Raw genomic sequence first — 18,167 nt, 5'->3', positions numbered from 1 at the left:
TATTTGCAAAAGACACATCTGATAAATGACTTTAATCCAAAGTATACAAAGAACTCTTAAAACTCAAGAAAAAGAAAATTAACAATCTGATTTTAAAATGGCCAAAGACCTAAACAGACAATTCCCCAAAGATTATAGACAGATAGAAAATAGGCATATGAAAATATGTTCAACATCATTTGTCATAGGGAAATGAAAGTTAAAACAAGAAAATAACACTACACACCTCTTAGAATGGCCAAAATACTGACATCATCAAATGCTAATAAGGCTATGGAGCAACAGGAATTCTTGTTCACTGGTGGTGAGAATGCAAAATGGTATATATAACTTCGGAAGATAGTATGGAAGTTTTTTTTTTTTTTATTTAAAGATCTTTTAAATTTTTTTTTTTTTTTTTTAATGATAGTCACAAAGAGAGAGAGGCAGAGACACAGGTAGAGGGAGAAGCAGGCTCCATGCAGGGAGCCCGATATGGGATTCAATCCTGGGTCTCCAGGATTGCGCCCTGGGCCAAAGGCAGGCACCAAACCGCTGCGCCACCCAGGGATCCCTTTTATTTAAAGATCTTATTTATTTATGACACACACACGCAGAGAGAGAGGGGCAGAGACACAGGCAGAGGGAGAAGCAGGCTCCATGCAGGGAGCCTGAAACGGGACTCGATCCCAGGTCTCCAGGATCAGGCCCTGCGCTGAAGGTGGTGCTAAACCACTGAGCCACCCAGGCTGCCCAGTATGGAAGTTTCTTACAAAACTACACATACTCTAACGATATGATCCAGTAATCACATTCCTTGGTATTTATCTAAAGAAGCTGTTCACCTAAGTCCACACAAAACCCAAACCCATTCACAGTTATTTATAGCAGCTTTATTCATAAGTGCCAGAACTGGCAGCAATCAAGATGTCATTCAGTATGCAAATAAACAGTAGTATATCCAGACAGTGGAGTATTACTCAGTACTAAAAAGAATAAGCTATCAAGTCCTGAAAAACTTCAGATATTGTGAAAAAACCAATATGAAAAGGTTATAAACTGTATGACATTCTGGAAAAGGTAGAACTACAGAGGAATTAAAAAGATTTAAAAGGTCAGTGGTATCCAGGGATAAATGAGAAAGAATGACAAACAGGCTGAACAGAGAGGGTTTTTAAGGCAAAAATTATTTTGTTTGACACTATAATGGTGGATGCATACATGCTATTATACATGCATGCATGCATGCCAGTATACATTTGTCCAAACCTAGAGAACAGAGTGAACACTCTTGAACATCAAGAGTGAACCCTAAGGTAAAATATGGACTTTAGGTGATATTGACATGTCAATGTAGGTTTACTGACTGAAATAAATCCACTCTTGTGTAGAATGTTGATAGTGGGGGAAGCTGTACATATGTGAGAGCAGTCATTTCACTACAAGAACTCTACCTTCCACTCAATTTTGCTGTAAACTCAAAATTGCTCTAAAAAAGAATATCTTTTTTTTAAAATTCAATGGAGAAAACATTTAAATATTTATTTAACATTTTTTAATATAATGTACACAAATAGGTTTTAAGGATTCCACAGTCACATTCCTTAGCCTATAATGCAGTTTAAATTTTCAGCAGTATAAAAGTTAGAAATAAAAGTCCACGGCAGTAATATCTACTTGATTACACTGAATTTTTCTTGTTCTTTTACAAAGAAGGCACAGATATTGATGGCTATACGGGATATTTCTTTCTTTTAGGATTTTCACTGAAATGCTGTCAAAACTTTATCTACATAACATTTTAGTATTATCAGATTCACTACAAATAAATCCTGTGAGGCAATCTAGAACAGGGAAAACAGGCCACATGCAGTTGCTGCTTGTTTCAGTAAATAAAGTCTTATTGAAATACCGCTGTGTCCAATTGTTCATTACTGTTCATGGCTGCTTTCATGTTACAACAGCACAACTGAGTAGCTACAACAAAGAATATAAGGGCAGCAAAGCCTAAATTATTTACTATGTGGCCCTTCACATAAAAAGTTTCCTGGCTCCTGACTAAGAAAAAGTAGTTGGTATTTGGTAAGATTTTCTTTCTTTTCTTTTTCTTTTTTTTTTTTTTAAAGATTTTATTCATTTATTCATGAGAGACATGAGAGAGAGAGAGAGAGAGAGGTGCAGAGACACAGGCAGAGGGAGAAACAGGCTCCATGTAGGTAGCCTGATGTGGGACTTGGTCCCGGAACTCCAGTCTCACGTCCTGGGCTGAAGGCAAGTGCTAAACCGCTGGGCCACCCAGGCTGCCCAAGATTTTCGATTGCAGAAAGAATATTGGGCATTACCATTTCTTTATTTGTACATAAAAAATAATGCAATTCATAAAGATGTTTTCTAATGAGGACCAAAAAAATACACTGATATAAAATAAATGCCCATAGAGTGATAATGACACACAGTTAGTGGAGACTCTACACTCACATGGAAGGAATTTATAACTGCACTAGTAAAATGATGGAAACATGTTACTTTATTTTGCAAAACACCTCATTTTCCTCATCTTTCAAATGATGATAATAATACCTGCCTAATTCAGTGAAAATAATGTAAGATAATTTCAGCAGTTTCAGACATTTGCTAATCATTAGGAAAGGTAAGTCACTGATATCATATAATTAAATCATAATTTCTTTTCCCTAAAAGTTATTCTTAAACCTAAGGACATTCTCTTGAGATTAGCTAGAAATCTGATTTTAAAACTATTTTTTTTTAAATGGCAAAGTGCATCAAAGATGCTCAGTGGGCAGTGTTCCATGGCTGCACGTTTAATTCATCTTTGATTTGTTTATATACTGGGGCTTGAAACAAGATTTAGTCTGGAAAAAAAGGATTTCAGTGCTCTTAAAACAAATCTAAAAACCAAAGGACCAGAAAGTATTTAATTTTATGTGTCATAAACAGCTAATAACACAGAAAAAAAAATCCACAATAAAATAAAATGATCCAAACAACAATATACAATTGGGCAATGATTAAGTTTTATATAAGCAATTATTATCATTCCACTTTTTCTTTAACAATCTTGACTGGAGAATTTTGAACAATGGAGTTTAAAAATAAAACTGCCTAATTTCTAAGCACAATAAAACAATATAAAACTTTATTATATATATTTAAGTTGATACTGCTTCATGAAAACAATAAGAATAATAAAACGTCTCATGTTTTTACATTATGTAAAAAAATACAGATTAAAATTTTTGAGGTATGAAAGAAGACTGCGCTATTCAAAAAGATAAAAAAAAAAAGAAATGTAAAGGATGAAATTCTTTTCTCTCTTATTTATTGAATGGCAAACAAAATAGCAATGACCTATCAATATTGGGAGGATAATACTATCTGAATATTTTATGACTTATATGGCTAACCACTGAACTAAAGAATTATTAAGAAATAAAACCTCCCAGTCATTATCTCAGAATTCAAGAGCATAACAATAAATTTAACCATTTAGTATTCTCTAAAAACAAACTAAAATAAAGTGTACCTGGTGTCCAGCCTTTACTTGCTTCAAAACACTTTCGTAGCATACTTCGTCCATGTTATTCAACTGTTGTACCTTAAGGTTTTTAAAACACAAATAATATAAAACGAAGCCATTATAAACTTTATAACTACTGACAAAACTCTGCAGATTTTAAGGCATTTTTTTCCCTTTCAGATTAACCAGAATGCAGAAGCAACAAATTCCATATGAATACTTAGTATGTAACAGTCTAATAAAAAACAATCTAGTTTAGAAGTACAAATAAAAACCTCATATATTCAGAGTACCAACTTTCTAAGTGTGCCAAGTTTTTTAAAGACAACTTTAAGGATAATATACTAGTTGTAGATATTGTAGAATGATTTTAAAGTTCTTTTCACTGTCTTTTCTTGGGAAGCCCATTCTTCAGGCTGTTTTTCTTCTATTTCATTTTATAAACTACAGAGCTTTCCTGTGGAATTCTCAAAATCATGAGAACAGTACTAGTAGAATGCCATGGTAAATAAAGCTGAACTTGAAGGAACCATATTGTTTCTGTAATATATATGGAGAGCAGTAGATATTTTTCTACTACAGAAATGTTTTTTAGATTAATTGGAAATTTAATATTAAATTCATGAGTTAAGAAACGGTCTCATTTTCTCATTTAATGACAAGGAAAACTTCCAACCAAAAAGGTAAGACGGTTAATCCAAAGGAATAGGCATGTGATCCAGCCTGCATCATTTATTAAGAATGTGGAGGGGATGAAAATGTCATACATATCTGAAATGACTACGATTTCGACTTTTTGCTTTAATAAAGTAAATGTTTTATCATTCTGTTACTCTTATGACTTGTGGTGACTACGTAAAATGAGATAATCAGAAGAAAATTTACTCTCCTTTAATGATTCAAAAACAACTTCAGCTTGCAATAATTTTTTCAGCATACTTTGGGTTGAGTTCTGGCCAAAGCCATTATTTCAAATTAGAGGTGTCAGGCACACCATTTTCCTATATTCTTTCATGACAACTAAATCACATCACGTGCTTCTGAATGAAACTCTGAGGAGCCTACAAGGATTTCCTTTCATACAAGATGACAAATTAATAACTAGTTAGTAAATATATTAAACAACACCCTAGGGAAATGCTTAATGGTTACCAACTGTGTATTTCACTAAGAGTAAAAATAATACTGTTTAGTAAGACAAAAAAAAATCTGTAATACATATAATTAGCTTACTATTTACAGTATGCAAGATATGTACAAGGTTTTTCTAATTTTGCCAAACTTGTAAACTTTCAAAATAATTATGATGGTTTATGACCTGATGTCATTCCTTTTATGATTATAATGCTTATTATGGTGAAAATACTTTGAATTTAATTAGCTTTAAGTGATTTACCAATTTATATGATACAATTTACAAAAAAAAGTTTAAAATGTCTAAAAAGCATCTGAAAAATTTTTATTTGTATCTATCTGATAACTACCTATCATTTAAATTATAAAGCTATAAAAATAGCTCTACATGTGTTCTAACGAAACATTAAAATATACTAAATAATCAAATATAGTTACTGAAAAAAAGCAAATGATACTGAAAAGCAATTGAAATAATTAATGATAAACTATGTACATCATAACAATTACCATATCATGAATTATCATTTTGGCCATACGTCTGAAATGGCTCCCTACAAGATATCTTACTTTGATACATTGTAAATGGAGCATAGACACTACTGTAGTGAGAGTCACTTCTGGTATTTTTTAGCTTAGTATTTTATTTGTGATAGTGTAAGGTAAAATGACCCTACTTTACTAATAAAATTCTTTTTAGACAAGTAATGCAAAACATTAAAGACCAAGGCTGACATAATAACACATGATTCCATCTTATTTTCTCTTATAAAGAGGTCTTATGGCATGAATTTTCTCTTAAACCTATTTCTTCTACAGAAAAGAAAGTGTCATTAAAATATAAAATGCATAAATTTAGAGCAAAGTAAAATATTCCTTCACGATATTATCAAGGTCTAAAATAAGCCCTCTAATAGTGTAAATGCTATATAAGTAATACCATAAACAAACTTTAAAAAGCATTATAAGGAATTTCAGAAATGCCACATATATATAGTCAATATGGTAATTATAAAACATTAAAAGTAAAATAGAACACCTCCATTAATAGTTGCTACTAGGAATTATTTTTCAATTGCATAAAACGTACTTTTTTATTTTAGAGGAATATCATATCATAATGTGTATTATTTGTTTAATGAGCCTTTTATATTTCATACTAGCCTTCAATCATATCAAAATAACTTTTTGAAATTTATAACCTTATATATAACTTGTATTCTTAGCTAAAAATACAAAATATACATTGATAACAGTAACACACACTATAAGCAACTTCTTTTCGAAGGAGTTATTTTACTACATATTGTTTTTTTTTTTTTTTTAACTTTTTTTTTTTATTTTTTTTTACTACATATTGTTAAGGAAGTGTGCTTTTTGTCTAAGATGTTTAATTTGTAATCTTACAAATTAGGTCTTTTAGAGAAATCTCAAGCATTAAACAACACAGCAACAAAACAGTTTTAGAAAAGTATATTATTTTAAAAAATTTTACCTTATTTGCACTTTTAACTCCCAGAAATGTCTGTCCAAGAGGAACTGGTCGGAAACGGCCATCAAAGTAGAAAAGTCCAATGCAAGGATTAACATGTAAAAATGTAGCAACATCGAGGTAGTTGGGTAAGGTTGCAGACAGCCCAAGAATCCTTATCATACTCTGTGTGGATTCCACCTACAAGGGTTATATTATTGAATGTATGACATAGATTGAACCCATTTGGATTTTTACAGGCTTTGAAATCAGTTTTAATAAACAGAGAGTATGAAACATTTATAACAGAACAAGATCTCCCCCCAAATATGTATTAACAACACATAGTTAAAAGACAAATAATATGAAAGAGAACTGTCCTAAACCTGGGCATTAAGAGTAATATAAAATAATTAAGAATGTAATTTTAGTAGATTTCCTGAGCTATTTTAGTAGATTTTCTGAAAATCCTACTAGTTAAATGTTTATTTATTTTTTCTAAAAATGTAATAAGGTAAGTGACATACACAGATTAGATTTTAAATAAGTTTTACCAATTTATAATTTCAGGTGCTAAAAACACAAAAACATAAAAGTCTAAGCAAGGTAAAATATTTCTAGTCTTTTACAAATTTAAATTTAAAATGCATGACATTTGCATGACAAATATTTGAAACTATGTGTACATATACATTTAATGAAAAATTATTTCCAAGGCATACACTGATTGATGGATTGATACTGGTTTAAGAGGCAGGGAGGGGAAAAGGAAGAAGAGAGAATCTTAAGCAGGCTCCATGCGCAGCACAGAGTATGATGCAAGGCTCAATCTCACGACTCTGAGATCATGACTTGAGTCAAAATTAAAAGTTGGATGCCTAACTGACTGAGCTACACAGGTGCTCCTCCAGGGACCTTTTAGAAAAATTCTTGAAGACTCATTTATAAAATCAGTATTTTCTTTCCCAAATATAGATTGCTTACTTAGTCCATAATTCTTTACCTATTATACAGTATTCCTTTTATCATAGTAACATATAGTTGAGAATATCAGTAAAACAAACGAATTTCTGAGAAACAAACACCACTATTCTATCATCACAGAGGAAAAGTTTTCAAATTGACTTAACAAATTATTATTAAACACTTTATATTAAAATACTTTTATATTTATAATAGAGAAAGTTTGATTGCATGGGATAATTAGCCAAAACTTGGGAAAAAATTACAAACTACTCAAAAAATGTATTGAGCCACAATTTTTGTTCATTGGTATAGTGTAATACTCTCATTTTGTTTCTGAGCATTACCAATAACCTTGGTTTAATTTGTTCACCAACTATCTACTAAGCTCTTACAGACAAGGCACAGTGCCAAAAGAGTGGGAACTTAGAGTCTACATGCAATAATGACACAAAACATTGTGATGTGTCCTATTAATAGCAGCACTTTCTAAAAACTGTGAGAATAATGGAGAGGGGTCACTAATTAAACCCAGGTAAGTCAGGGAAGGCGTGCTGAGTATAGGTAATGGTTGCTGGCATTCTAGATTGGGAAAACAGCAGATAGGCAGGGAGGCCAGAAAGAATGGTGAATTTAAGGTACTGCACTTAGCAACAACTAGTGGTATGAACTGGTGAATGGAGGTGTCTGGTTAGAAGCACAGAAATGACCACGAAAGAGCTCACATGACAAGGAGTTTATCTGTTTAACTGCTCATCAGCACTCAACAGTGTCCAGCTCTCTCTTCCAATTATGTTTTCAGGTCTAATTCATGATCGTTTATAGCACTGTCATTTTTTTTTTTTAAGTTTCCAAATATTCTGTAAAAGGTCTTTATCATTTCTAATTTTATTTACTTGTTGGTTTTCTACTTGTGATTAGACTTGTGAGAAGTCTATTTTACTTGTTTCTTTTTAAAATTCCACTGCTTTCCTAATTTATAATTAATTGTATTTTTCAGCTTATTTTTTCCATTTGTTTTTGTTAGAATATCCTATTTGAAACTGTCCATCATTCAACATTTAATAATTAACTTACTTATGGTCCCTTCATTCCTGTTTCGTTTTAGAATTTTTATTCTGAAAATAATTTGTACTCTGTATATAAGTGCGCTGTTTCTCTCTCCTTCACTCCCTTCCTACCATGATCACTTACTGACCTCTAAGTGGGAGGACATTAATCTTCCAATTACTTAGGTTAGCAGTCGTCATTTTATAAGATATAAAAGTGTAGAATGTATGCATGTATGTATGTATGTGTGCCTCTGTGTGTGTGTGTGTGTGTATATATATATGCATACATCTATATAGATAGAGGTGTATACTTAATTTTATCATTTAAAAGTTATTTCTAAATTTCTAATGTATTCTATAAAGACTATGATATATCCAATTTCTGCTTTGAGAAAATGTCCCATGGAGATCTGAGATGTACAATTTCATATGATGTACAATTCTATATGTTTGCTCACTTTACCATATCAATTATATTATTCAAATTCTCTACATTAGCAATATGGGAGGTTAGTATTTGCCAAAAGAAAGAATCATTTTAATCACATACAAATCTCTCATTTTAAATTAGGATGCAAAATTTTCTAAGGGTAATAATTTGTATCATTAGCATGATACTGTAAAGAGCCATTCACATCTTAAGCCCTAGGGGTTCTGCAGAAATACTAAGTGGTATTGTGCAGCCCCATGTCCCTACAATAGTCCTTTTGCGTTCTCATATCCCTTCTTCCTTTATAATTTTGTATACTTCACTTCTTTTTAAAATTTTTTTTTTTTATTGGAGTTCAATTTGCCAACATATAGTATAACACCCAGTGCTCATCCCACCAAGTACCCCCTCAGGGCCCATCACCCAATCACCCCAAACCCCGCCCACCTCCCTTTACACTACCCCTTGTTTGTTTTACTCATTTTCACTCATTTTCTCTCCTTTCCCTTTATTCCCTTTCACTATTTTTTTATATTCCCCAAATGCATGAGACCATGTAATGTTTGTCCTTCTCCGACTGACTTATTTCAGTCAACATCATACCCTCCAGTTTCATCCACGACGAAGCAAATGGTGGGTATTTGTCAATTCTAATAGCTGAGTAATATTCCATTGTATACATAGACCACATCTTCTTTATCCATTCATCTTTCGATGGACGCTGAGGCTCCTTCCACAGTTTGGCTATTGAAGACATTGGTGCTATAAACATTGGGGTGCAGGTGTTCCGGCATTTCACTGCATTTGTATCTTTGGGGTAAATCCCCAGCAGGGCAATTGCTGGGTTGTAGGGCAGTTCTATTTTTAACTCTTTGAGAGTTAAAACACCACACAGTTTTCCAGAGTCACTGTACCAGTTCACCTTCCCACCAACAGTGCAAGAGGGTTCCCCTTTCTTCACATCCTCTCCAACATTTGTTGTTTCCTGTCTTGTTAATTTTCACCATTCTCACTGGTGTGAGGTGGGATCTCATTGTGGTTTTGATTTGTATTTCCCTGATGGCCAGTGATGCGGAGCATTTTCTCATGTGCTTGTTGGCCATGTCTATGTCTTCCTCTGTGAAATTTCTGTTCATATCTTTTGCCCATTTCATGATTGGATTGTTTATTTCTTTGCTGTTGACTTTACTAAGTTCTTTATAGATCTTGGATACTAACTCTTTATCTGATACGTCATTTGCAAATATCTTCTCCCGTTCCATAGGTTGTCTTTTAGTTTTGTTGACTTTCTTTTGCTGTGCAGAAGGTTTTTATCTTGATGAAGTCCTAATAATTTATTTTTGCTTTTGCTTCCCTTGCCTTCGTGGATGTATCCTCCAAGAAGTTGCTGTGGCTGAGTTCAAAAAGGGTGTTGCCTGTGTTCTCCTCTAGGATTTTGATGGAATCTTGTCTCACATTTAGATCTTTCACCCATTTTGAGTTTATCTTTGTGTATGGTGTAAGATAATGGTCTAGATTCATTTTCTGCATGTGAATGTCCAATTTTCCCAGCACCATTTATTGAAGAGACTGTCTTTCTTCCAGTGGATAGTCTTTTCTGCTTTGTTGAATATTAGTTGACCATAAAGTTGAGGGTCCACTTCTGGATTCTCTATTCTGTTCCATTGATCTATGTGTCTGTTTTTGTGCCAGTACCACACTGTCTTGATGACCACAGCTTTGTAGTACAACCTGAAATCTGGCATTGTGATGCCCCCAGCTATGGTTTTCTTTTTTAATATTCCCCTGGCTATTCGGGGTCTTTTCTGATTCCACACAAATCTTAAGATGATTTGCTCCAACTCTCTGAAGAAAGTCCATGGTGTTTTGATAGGGATTGCATTAAATGTGTAAATTGCTCTGGGTAACATTGACATTTTCACAATATTAATTCTGCCAATCCATGAGCATGGAATATTTTTCCATCTCTTTGTGTCTTCCTCAATTTCTTTCAGAAGTGTTCTGTAGTTTTTAGGATACAGATCTTTTACCTCTTTGGTTAGGTTTATTCCTAGGTATCATATGCTTTTGGGCAATTGTAAATGGGATTGACTCCGTAATTTCTCTTTCTTCAGTCCCATTGTTAGTGTAAAGACATGCTACTGATTTCTGGGCATTGATTTTGTATCCTGCCACCTGCCAAATTGCTTTATGAGTTCTAGCAATCTTGGGGTGGAGGCTTTTGGGTTTTCTATGTACTGTATCATGTCATCTGCAAAGGGAGTATTTGACTGCTTTGCCAATTTGAACGCCTTTTATTTCTTTTTGTTGTCTGATTGCTGCAGCTAGGACTTCTAGTACTATGTTGAATAGCAGTGGTGAGAGTGGACATTCCTGTCTTGTTCCCAATCTTAGGGGAAAGGCTCCCAGTGTTTCCCCATTGAGAATGATATTTGCTGTGGGCTTTTCGTAGATGGCTTTTAAGATGCTGAGGAATGTTCCCTCTATCTCTACACTCTGAAGAGTTTTGATCAGGAATGGATGCTGTATTTTGTCAAATGCTTTTTCTGCATCTATTGAGAGGATCATATGGTTCTTGTTTTCTTTCTTGCTGATATGATCTATCACGTTGATTGCTTTACAAGTGTTGAACCAGCCTTGCATCCCAGAGATAAATCCCACTTGGTCATGGTAAATAATCTTCTTAATGTACTGTGGATCCTATTGGCTAGTACCTTGTTGAGAATTTTTGTATCGGTGATCATCAGGGATATTGGTCGATAATTCTCCTTTTTGGTGGGGTCTTTGGTTTTGAAATTAAGGTGATGCTGGCCTCATAGAACGAGTTTGGAAGTATTCCATCTCTTTCTATCTTTCCGAAAAGCTTTAGTAGAATAGGTATGGTTTCTTCTTTAATCGTTTGATAGAATTCCCCTGGGAAGCCATCTGGCCCTGGACTCTTGTGTTTTGGGAGGTTTTTGATGACTGCTTCAATTTCCTCCCTGGTTATCGGCCTGTTCAGGTTTTTTATTTCTTCCTGTTCCAGTTTTGGTATCTTATTAATTCTTTCAAAGAACCAACTCCTGGTTTTGTTGATCTGTTCCACAGTTCTTCTGGTCTCCATTTCATTGAGTTCTGCTCGAATCTTTATTAACTCTCTTCTGCTGGGTGAAGGTTTTATTTGCTGTTCCTTCTCCAGTTCCTTTAGGTGCAAGGTTAGCTTGTGTATTTGAGTTCTTTCCAGTTTTTGGATGGATGCTTGTATTGCGATGTATTTCCCCCTCAGGACTGCTTTTGCTGTATCCCAAAGATTTTGAACGGTTGTATCTTTATTCTCTCATTAGTTTCCAGGAATCTTTTTATCTTCCTTAATTTCCTGGTTGACCCTTTCATCTTTTATCAGAATGGTCTTTAACCTCCACATGTTTGAAATCCTTCCAAACTTCTTATCGTGGTTTAGTTCTAGTTTCAAAGCTTTATGGTCTGAAAATATGCAGGGGACAATCCCAATCTTTTGGTATTGGTTCAGACCTGACTTGTGACCCAGTATGTGGTCTATTCTGGAGAAAGTTCCATGTGCACTTGAGAAGAATGTGTATTCAGTTGCGTTAGGATGTAAAGTTCTGTAGATACCTGTGAAATCCATCTGGTTCAGTGTATCATTTAAAGCTCTTGTTTCTTTGGCGATGTTATGCTTAGAAGATCTATCAACTGCAGCAAGCACCATGTTCAAGTCTCCTAGTATAAGTGTATTATTATCTAAGTATGTCTTAACTTTGGTTATTAATTGATTGATATACTTGGCGGCTCCCACATTCAGGGCATAAATATTCATGACTGTTAGGTCTTCTTGTTGGATAGATCCTTTATGTATGATATAGTGTCCCTCTTCATCTCTTACTACAGTCTTTGGGATAAACTTTAATTTATCTGATATAAGGATGGCTACCCCTGCTTTCTTTTGAGGACCATTTGAACGGTAAATGGTCCTCCAACCTTCTAGTTTCAAGCTGTAGATGTCTTTAGGTCTAAAATGAGTCTCTTGTAGACAGCAAATAGATGGGTCTTGCTTTTTTATCCAGTCAGAAACCCTGTGTCTTTTGATGGGATCATTAAGCCCATTCACAGTAAGAGTTACTATTGAAAGATATGAATTTAGTATTCTCATAATACCTATTCAGTCCTTGTATTTGTGGATTGTTTCCTTGAACTTCCTCTTTCTTTTAAAGAGTCCCCCCTTAATATTTCTTACAGAGCTGGTTTGGTGGTCACATATTCTTTCAGTTTCTGCCTATCTTGGAAGCTCTTTATCTCTCCTTCTATTCTTATTGAGAGCCTTGCTGGATAAAGTATTCTTGGCTGCAGGTTCTTCTCATTTAGGACCCTAAATATAACCCCCCAGCCCTTTCTGGCCTGCCAGGTCTCTGTGGAGTGGTCTGCTGTTAACCTAATACTTCTCCCCATAAAGATCAGGAATCTGTTGTCTCTTGCTGCTCTAAGGATCTTTCTCTTTATCTTTGGAATTTGCAAGTTTCACTATTAAATGTCGAGGTGTTGAACGGTTTTTATTGAATTGGGGGGGGGGGATCTCTCTATCTCCTGTATCTGAATGCCTGTTTCCCTTCCCAGATTAGGGAAGTTCTCTGTTATGATTTGTTCAAATACACTTTCTGGACCTCTGTCCCTTTTGGCGCCCTTGGAACCCCAATTAAACGTAGATTTTTTCCTTCTGAGGCTGTCATTTATTTCCCTTAACCTTTCCTCATGGTCTTTTTTCTCTTTTTTACTCACTTCCTTTCTTGCCATCAACTTGTCTTCTATGTCACTCACTCATTCTTCTACCTCGTTAACCCTCGTATCTACCTCGTTAACCCTCACTGTATACTTCACTTCTAAATAAAAGTCTTAGAAAATGATTTCTACCCGAAAAAAAGTTTGAAAACCCCTAATGTGATCCTAAAAAGTATACATGACTTAGAATGAATTTGGCAAGTTAATCAACCCATGAGAGAATGCATATAAAAAGATTTCTGACCTTAACAAAAGGCTATATACAATTATTAATATTTTTTAAAATCTAGGAATATATGTCATTTTCACCTTCTTGTTATTGTAAGTAAATTAAGGAGGTTCATGAAAGTACATATGGGTAAATATTTTAATTATTTCTTTGGTTTCCTGTGTTTCTTCTTTGGTCAAAATTTGCTTGTATCATGCTGGTATCCTCACATTTACTGCACCTAAGTGAGCAATTCTCAATGTCAGATTTCTCCTTGCATACTGAAATACAATGCAGATGCAGGTCAGGAAAATCCAAATGCTGGGTATACTTCCTGAGACAAATGTTTCTTATACGCATAAGATAAATTGCGGCCCTGTAAGTTTAAAAATGAGTTTGTAGATTATATCTGGGCCTATCTGAGGAGTAAATGAAATACTACCTATGAAATATATATATGGCTCTATAGACAGAGGATTCTTACCACTTTTGTAAAAGAATAAGAACTGCAAATTATAAATCAATGATCCCTTCAAATTAAAGGTATTTATCTGGATATAAAAACAACCTCCCATGGCACCTGAATGGCTCAGTGGTTGAGTGTCTGCCTTTGGCTCAGGTTGTGATTCCAGGGTCCTGGGATTGAGTCCTGCATAAGGCTCCCTGCAGGGAGCCTGCTTCTCTCTCTGCTAATGTTGCTGCCTCTGTCTCTGTGTCTCCCATGGATAAATAAATAAAATCTTAAGAAAACCCAAACACAAAAAGCAAAAAACAAAAAAACCAACCTCCCCTGCAAAAAAGCCCTAAACTGAGATTATCATGTACTGATTAGACATAAACATTTGTCTGCCAGTGTTATAGACTCATTAAAGAAACAAATTCATTTGCTCCATTAAATTTACAAATCAAAGGATTTGTAAAAGTTATAATATAAATTAACTAAATTTATAGAAGACTATGAAAAAAATATGAAAATAAAAAGTAAGTGAATTTTCAAGATATGCTTTCGAATTTAATTCAAAAAGTTTTGCCTTTAGGTGGTATTATCCAGAAAACAACTCAATAAGCCTTAGAAATCATATTTTGTTAAGTTATTGTTCATTCACTGATTTTTAGAATTTTATAAATCTGTTTTTTTTAATAGATTTTATTTATTTATTCAAGAACAGATAGAGAGGCAGAGGGAGATCCTGGCAGAGAGAGAAGCAGGCTCCATGCAGGAAGCCCGATGCGGGACTCGATCCCGGGTCTCCAGGATCACGCCCTGGGCTGAAGGCGGCGCTAAACCGCTGAGCCACCCAGGCTGCCCTAAATCTGCTTTCACAAAGAAAGAGTGGACAATGTATGTTCCAATTTGATATTCATTATTACTAGAAAGGATTCAAGAATGAAATAAATCACAACAGATAGTCAGAAAAGGGAGTAAAGAAAAAAATTCTTTCTTACAAATAAGCAAGGATAGCATTTTAAGTAAAGTCAGAGAGGACTTTGTCAACCGCTTCATTAGTCAGTCAACAGATTTCAACTGTGTACCTAAGTGTATTTTGGAGTAGGGGAGGGGGGCAATAGGAAATAGCAATAAACATTAGTGTCTTTTTAATCAAGGAGCTGACATTTTAGTGGGGGAGAGACAACCATAAACTTACAAACCAATTAGGCAATTTCAGGTATCAATAAGTGTCATGGGTAAAGCAGAACAGGGTAATGGCATAAAGGGTATCATGGGAGGGTCCGTACATTAGGTGAGATAATGAGGAAAAGCCTAGCTAAAGAAGGGATATTTGAGAGATGATCAGGAATAAAAACCTTCAAACAGAAGCAAAAATTAAGTATAAAGTAAGTATAAAGGCAGACTGGAACAAGTTGGAGCAGAAAGAAAATGAATGAGAGGAGAGAGCAGACAACTGAGTTTAGAGGTCAACTGAGAATCCTCTAATGTATGACTGCAGGCCATAATTCACAAGCTTGATTCAACAGTTACATACCCACCATTCAATACTTTCTACCCAGGATACTGAGAAATACACATGGGAATTTACATTAAATAGCTACAGGAACTTTGTAACAATTTTTATTGACAAAAAACTCAGCAAGTTCTAAAACCAAAAGAATGTAGGCTACTTTCTATGGATTACAGTGTGATATACCTAGAAAGATAATACCAGGGAATGGCCAAAAACTTCTATTTACTTGTTAATTAAAATATATTGTGATTCTTTGAGGATACTATCAACAATTTCACAGATTTCTGAGGAGGCTGTTGATAAGTTTGCTTAGTCTAAAAGATTCAGTGGATATAAGCAAAGTAGTCCAATGTGAGTAATATAAATGCTTCCAGAATTAGCCATCCATCAACACTGGCTTAGGGCCTAAACTTTACGCAATGGGGAGACAATGAATAGAACAGAGATCTACACATACAGACTGTTTGCAGAAACATAGGAAGAGAGGATTTAAACATGATAGAGATGGATGAAAATTAAAGTATAAATACATATACAACATCTGACAACGAATTTACTTTCACTAAAACAATCAGCAAAATCCCAAACCAAGCTCAAATAAAAACAAAGGAAGCCTCTATAGGGGAAACAATGAACATACCTATTACTTAAGAAACTTCCTTTACATGCTGTGATGAGAATCCTTTACAGTAATTAGAATAGTGATTTTAATTGCATAGTAGTTCTATGTAGTACTGGTGGTACCAAGAACCTAAATTACACTTTTACCTAAGAGTATAATTCTATTATTCTCAATCTATATAATCAGCCTGCAAAATACTTTCTTTTAAATGAGAATAACTTGCAATTCTATGTCCTAAACCAAATCTCAAAGTTATATTTGAGATATACTCTCCTAAAAAGTATTCAGTGTTGAAAGAATTTTAATATATTACAGCTTCTTCATCATTAGCTCAAAACTAAGCAGTAAGTTTTCATGATGTTTGCCCTTATATAAAAATCTAAATTCAGACAGTTAAGAAGATAACTAATATTAGTCCAATGTTAAATGCAGATTTGGTCTTTCTTATACTTTTTCTTTTCCAAACTCCTCTCAATCATGAGAAATGTGTCGTGGGTCTAGTCCCTAATACCACCACACAATTTCAGAAGTTGAACACAATCTATACTGTATTAGAATAGATTCTAATGGTGCTTCTGTTACAAATGTTGACGTGCTACATAAAACACTGCCATCCACTGGGAACATCTGGTAATCAAAAGGTACAAATAAAAACATGAACTTTGCTTTTTAATAAACTTAGTTATGAGCTTTGTCATAGCATATTAAGAATATAAGGAGAATCAGATAAACCCTTCTATCAAGGATATTAAAATTCAGTAAATGATACAAATGAAGACAGAATTAATTATAGCAAGTTGCAATATTATAAGGATGACAGTGGTGCTAAAAATGTACAAAGTAAAGGAGCAGAGAGGAAATACAGAAAAGGTGTAATTCATTCTGAATGGTGAACCAGGAATCACTTTATAGCAGAAGTGATATTTGGCAGATTCCAAATAAGAGTAGGTTTTCAACTGATGAATGTGTGGAGTGATAAAGACACACAATTTTGCATTTATCATCCTTAATCTCACAACCAATAACACATCCTGGCTCCAGTGAGCTGAAATTTATCTCTGGAAAAGGGTCAATGGTATTGGAAAGGAAATGGGGAAGGAATGCACAGTTTTGTGTTGCTGGAACCTATTGCAGCTCAAGAATATGCAGAAGTTAAAATTAGACAAACAGATCACAGATCCAATAGTCTTTAATGTGCAGATAAGGAATTTAAACACTTTTCCTCTGATAACAAAGAACAAGCCATCAAAAGTTTATGACCATAGTAGTGATCAACTATACCACTGGAGTTTCATTATATTATGGAGATATCAACTTGTAGGATGAGTATATTATATATTTAGTTGTTATATATCTATATGATACACAATTTATACTTCTGTATCATATATTAAGGTGTACATTTTATATATTTAGTTTATATACATTTAATTTTATATAGTTTATATTTATATATTATATATAGGAAATTGTACCTTTATAGATAATTAACAAAATATTTCTAAATTTATAATTGTTTCAAAATGTTATATATATATTATATATATATATTATACAAATATATAACGTCATGTGTCTGTGTACATACATGTAGTAAGCATGAGCAGCAGGCCTGCAATCTATTTGCTCCCTTAAGTGGACATGTTCAGGAAAGATGTCTTAGTCAAATTCCCTTGTAAACTTGCTAATGATAGCCTTCTTGGTAAATATACTAATGATATTTACTTGATCTCTAATGTTTTATAGTTCTAGGAAAGTCCTTATCCTCATGCTTTTAGCTGATGGATGTGGCTCTCTAGGCGGCTCAATGTAAATAAACCTGGAGTGTATGGATTTCTATGGCATAGCTCCCTGAACAACATTACTAAGTTATGTAAGTATCATGGTATAAAATAAAAACATTTATGATTAAAACATCTCTCTTTCCTGTAAAGGATGCCCTGCATGCTTCTTTTTGAGAGCTCCTATGTAAAATCCGGGCCAGAGCCAAATGGCAAGAAAGGACCTGGAAAGCAGTGATGCCTAGCAGTTCCAGG

The 18,167-nt window shown here is 34.1% G+C and overlaps 1 protein-coding gene across 7 annotated transcripts in view; it reads right to left on the bottom strand.

Moving 5' to 3' along the window:
* The window catches only part of ASCC3 (activating signal cointegrator 1 complex subunit 3), a 335,529-nt gene that overhangs the window by 182,617 nt on the left and 134,745 nt on the right, over positions 1-18,167 (bottom strand). For 6 of the 7 annotated variants that reach the window (XM_072831965.1, XM_072831971.1, XM_072831970.1 and 3 more), the window contains exons 12-13: positions 6,147-6,323; positions 3,524-3,595 (exon numbers count right to left, since the gene is read on the bottom strand). In XM_072831965.1, the coding sequence (XP_072688066.1) occupies positions 3,524-3,595; positions 6,147-6,323 (249 nt within the window). The remainder of the gene's footprint in view (positions 1-3,523; positions 3,596-6,146; positions 6,324-18,167) is intronic. The other variant, XM_072831969.1, reaches the window with a different exon arrangement.

Source organism: Canis lupus, chromosome 7 (assembly GCF_048164855.1).
Source record: "Canis lupus baileyi chromosome 7, mCanLup2.hap1, whole genome shotgun sequence".
Classification (NCBI taxonomy): Eukaryota; Metazoa; Chordata; class Mammalia; order Carnivora; family Canidae; genus Canis; species Canis lupus.
This window is presented reverse-complemented; position numbering and strand designations above follow the sequence as displayed.